The sequence below is a fragment of the Hyperolius riggenbachi genome, chromosome 6 (genome assembly GCF_040937935.1).
Source record: "Hyperolius riggenbachi isolate aHypRig1 chromosome 6, aHypRig1.pri, whole genome shotgun sequence".
Taxonomy (NCBI): domain Eukaryota; kingdom Metazoa; phylum Chordata; class Amphibia; order Anura; family Hyperoliidae; genus Hyperolius; species Hyperolius riggenbachi.
In genome coordinates this window covers 311,270,572-311,275,222 of record NC_090651.1, presented here as the reverse complement: position 1 = coordinate 311,275,222, position 4,651 = coordinate 311,270,572, and the positions used below count along the sequence as shown (strand labels likewise).

The window sequence follows — 4,651 nt, the reverse complement described above, 5'->3', positions numbered from 1 at the left end:
CTAACTTGTTATAACACTGACAGGGTGGTTCTGCTTGAGCGTCATCAGGGATCCAACATGTTGAATCCTTAAGCAACATCAGGCAACCACTGTACTCACTCTAGTTGTGCAAACATTTGTCGGCCGAAGTAGTCATTATCAGCTGACAATTACCACATGCCTCAGACCATTAGAACATTGAGAAAATGTTAAATATTTTATGCTCATAGTGTCAGACTCTAATCAGCTTATTATTCCAAAACACCTGCAAATGGTTCCTATTTCGTATATTAGTTTCACCTGTATCTCTCTTGACATTGTACATTCCATTCTCTGGGCTTCCACATTTTTCTATATTCTGCCATTGTCACAGCCAGTTTGCCCATGGCACGAGATAATGAATGGCCTGCACCAATCCCAGTAATGCCCCAAGGCTGTGTAGAGCATATTGAAGGCCAATAATGTCCCTAGGAAAAAAGGAAACAAAGAAAACAGAGGCAATAATGAACATATTATACACTGAAGTCTGTGAAATTCTGGTCTTTACTCTTGCTGACTATTGGAACACTAGAACCAGGGCAGGTTTTAGAATTTTTGCTGCCTGAAGAAAACATTGTGCGGATGCGTGATACGATGCAGCTTGTGGATGGGCGAGAGAAATCAAACATGGTTGTGTTAGTGGACGGGTTCAAGAAATTATACCAGGTGCTAGTAGCCTAACTACAATTCATGGGCCCTCCCAATGTTCACAACCCTTCCCTTGCCTCCCCTTGGTGCCCTTCACGGCCTTGGGGCCCATCTTACAAGGGTCGTAAAACAAGTGTAGCAATCATGATCTGCACACCCATAACAGGTGTAGCCACAAAAACACCTGATCTGAAGGATGGACCCCTGTTTTGGAGGAAGGTAAGGTTAGTAGTGGGAGCCCCCTTACAGCTCTGGGCCACCCATGCGATCAGAGGGGCTGCTCCCTTCTAGTTATGCCCCTACCAGGTGTTGCTGGTGAATAGGCAGGTGAGAGTAATTAAGCTGAGAGCAGCTGGGTGGGAGAAACTAGACTGGGTATTTCTGGGTGGGGGAAAAAAGACTGAGAGCAGCTGGGTGTAAGAAATTAGGCTGGGTGCTTCTAGGTGCGACAAACTAAGCTGAGTGCTTCTGGTTGGAGGAAACTAGACTGGGTGCTTCTGGGTGGGGGATAAAAGACTGAGAGCAGCTGGGTGTAAGAAATTAGGCTGGGTGCTTCTAGGTGCGACAAACTAAGCTGAGTGCTTCTGGTTAGAGGAAATTAGACTGGGTGCTTCTGGGTGGGGGATAAAAGACTGAGAGCAGCTGGGTGGAAGAAATTAGGCTGGATGCTTCTAGGTCAGTAATCTGCAAACTTGGCTCTCCAGCTGTTAAGGAACTACAAGTCCCACAATGCATTGCAGGAGTCTAAAGCCTAGAGTCATGATTCATAAAGGCAAATGCATTGTGGGACTTGTAGTTCCATAACAGCTGGAGAGCCAAGTTTGCAGATCGCTGTTCTAGGTGGAACACATTAGGATGGAGCTTCTGGGTGGGAAAAATCAACCTTGGAGCTCCTGAGTGAGAGAAATTAGGCTGGATGCTTCTAGGTGGGACAAACTAAGCTGAGTGCTTCTGGGTGGGAGAAATTAGACTGGGTGTTTCTGGGTGGGGGATAAAAGACTGAGAGCAACTGGGTGTAAGAAATTAGGCTGGATACTTCTGGGTGGGACACATTAGGCTGGAGCTTCTGGGTGGGAAAGATTAAGCTGGGAGGTTCTGGGTGATAGAAACAAAGGTGGGTGCTTCTAGGTGGGACAAATTAGGCTGGGTGCTTCTAGGTGGGGCAAATGAGGCTGCCTGGGTGCTTCTGGGTGGAAGAAATTTGAAGTGATAGCAGATTGTTGGAAGAAATTAGACTGGGTGCCAGCACAGCTAGGCTGGTGCTGATAGTTTGCCGCTGTGTGCTGTGGAGTGCTGATTGGTGGCTGGCTGAAACAACATGCACACACAATGCACAGACACACTCACACATAGGGACACCCACACTGTACAAACAGACAGACACTCACACATAGACACACTGTACAAACAGACAGACACTCACACACACACACACACACACACACACACACACGCACACGTACACACACTGCAGCAATAGGCACACGTACACACACTGCAGCAATAGGCACACTCACAAAGACACGACACAAACAGGTATGTTCACAAATATGGATTTGGAATTAACAAAGAGACCCCAACAGGGCCGGGCCGAGGCATAGGCTGGAGAGGCTCCAGCCTCAGGGCGCAGTGTAGGAGGGGGCGCACAATTCATTCAGCTGTTATTCCTAATTGTGTATGAAGCGGAAAGAAATAAGAAAAGGGGATACATAGCAGTGACTGCAAGCCAGATAACTAGATATTAAGGTGTTGGGGAGGTTGTGGGCCCTGTGGCCCTCTTAGTCTAATAGAAATCAGTGTGTGACGCCTGGGGTGGGAGGGATGGAGGGGCGCACTTTGGTGTCTCAGCCTTGGGTGCTGGAGGACCTTGTAACTGCTCTGGACCCCAATGCCTCTTTAGGGAGGGGAGGGTGTATTGGGGGTGGGTGTCTGTCTGCAAAGCCCCACTGTAGCGAGAACTGGCCCTGAGAGTGATGCAAGTGGTAGATAGCCAGAAGCATGCAGTTTCAGAGGCCCTGCCCTGTGCTCCAGGAAATGAGGCAGAAGTCACACTTTCCTGTTTCCTTCTGTGTTTTCTGCACACAAAAACGCATTTGAACTGAGAACTCATGTTAATCAATGGGCTTATCCATACTTGAATGCATTTTTCGCATGCAGAAAAAAACCTGACATCCTGCAGCATAATTCTGCACATTGTGTGTTTTCTCTATCAATATAACTGCTGTGAAAAGACATGTGTTAGTTTTTCTGCTTACAAACACACATGCTGCCCAGAAAACACACAATTAATTTGGCCTCAATTCACGGAGCTTTATCAAACACTTTATCAAACGTTTGATAATTTACCTCATGGGTAAAATCTAATTTTGAATTCACTGAGGTGTTATAGATTTATTGAACGTTTTATTGATTTATTTGATTCAAAATATATAACACCTTAGTAAATTCAAAATTAGATTTTACCCATGAGGTAAATTATCAAACGTTTGATAAAGTGTTTGATAAAGCTTAGTGAATTGAGGCCACTTAAGTGAAAACCGTTAGTGAGGCAGATACTTGGACTGCACAGCTGCAAAGGCCACGCCCCTCACCAGGACTGAGGGCAGTAACCTTAGCAACATGAGGGAGTGCTTTGAATTGGGTCTCTAAAAAGAAGCTGTCTTCCAAGGAACAAGCTCTCGGCTCTTCTTCATCTTTGATGGTAGGGAATAGATGCGGCAGTGAACTATTGGCTAATGTTCAGTTCAGCTCTCTACATATTGACTTTCAGCTGTATAATGTAAGAGGATCCAATATAATCCTCAAAGCCCGTTTCCGTGGCGTGTGATGCGCTGCGTTTCCCTGCATGCAAATTCAGACAGGCATAGCTCCCAACTGTCCTTCTTTTGGAGGGACAGTCCCTCTGTCCCTCTTTCGGGACTTTGTCCCTCTTTCTATGTAAATATATGTATTCCTCTACTAAAAAATGTGTTTGATTGACTCTAAACTTTATTCCCATCCTTTAAATTGATATATTACTAATTATAAAATGGTAATATGAAGGAAAATGAACCAGGATAGAAAGGACCAGTGCGGTTTGAATGATAAAACAACATATTTTTCTTATGAAATCTTTATCGTATGCGTGACTAGGGGTGTGCCAGGGGCGGTCTCAGGGGTGTGGCAGGGGTGTGGCTTAAGTGTCCCTCTTTCTCATCTTAAAAAGTTGGGAGGTATGGGATAACGCGGCCTATTGAAATGAATAGGCTGCCGGTGGCATAGCAATAGGGGGTGCAGAGGTTGCGACCGCATTGGGGCCCTTGGGCCAGAGGGACCCCCAAGGTGACCTGTCTCAAATGCAATATTAGCTCTATATTGGTCCTGTGCTGGTAATAATCTCTTCTATAGATGCTTTGGATAGTAGTAATCATTGACAAGCTGTTCCCCATCCTCTTCTTGCACCTCTAATACTGTGGTTGGCCTGAGCAGGTTTTGTTGCGCCATATCAATTGTTATGTATAGCGGGGGGGGGGGGGGGGCCCAATGTAAAACTTGCACCGAGGCCCATAGCTCCTTAGCTACGCCAATGTATGCTGCTGTCTGATTGGCATGCAGGGAAAAATATCAGACAACATGCATGGCACGGCTAAAGGATTAGAATCAGGGGTGTAGCAATAGCCATAGTAGCCAGAGCAGCTGCTAACTTGGCCCTGGAGCATAGGGGGCCCAATGGGTACTTAATCTATTCATCAATCATCATTAACTTTCTTATGTTTCTCCGCCCTCTGACTGTCTCACTGCCCATGAACTATGTGCAGTGTTCATTGCACAAGACTGTAATTTGCCCGCTTAACTCAAATCCATAGGGTAGGGGCAGGTGGCTTAGAGTGCCTACATCTGAGGGCCCCATGAAAGTTTTGCTATAGGGCCCCATGTTCTCTAGCTACGCCACTGATTTGAATGCGTGTCGCATCGCAACTGCGCTGGCATCGTGTCTCACAAACAC

The 4,651-nt window shown here is 46.2% G+C and overlaps 1 protein-coding gene across 2 annotated transcripts in view; it reads left to right on the top strand.

The window, feature by feature from the left end:
- Positions 1-3,266: 3,266 nt before the first annotated feature.
- The window catches only part of SYNGR4 (synaptogyrin 4), a 49,300-nt gene continuing 47,915 nt past the window's right edge, over positions 3,267-4,651 (top strand). For both annotated transcript variants that reach the window (XM_068242977.1, XM_068242976.1), the window contains exon 1: positions 3,267-3,367. In XM_068242977.1, coding sequence (XP_068099078.1) covers positions 3,365-3,367 — 3 coding nt within the window. In that variant the 5' untranslated portion in view covers positions 3,267-3,364. The remainder of the gene's footprint in view (positions 3,368-4,651) is intronic.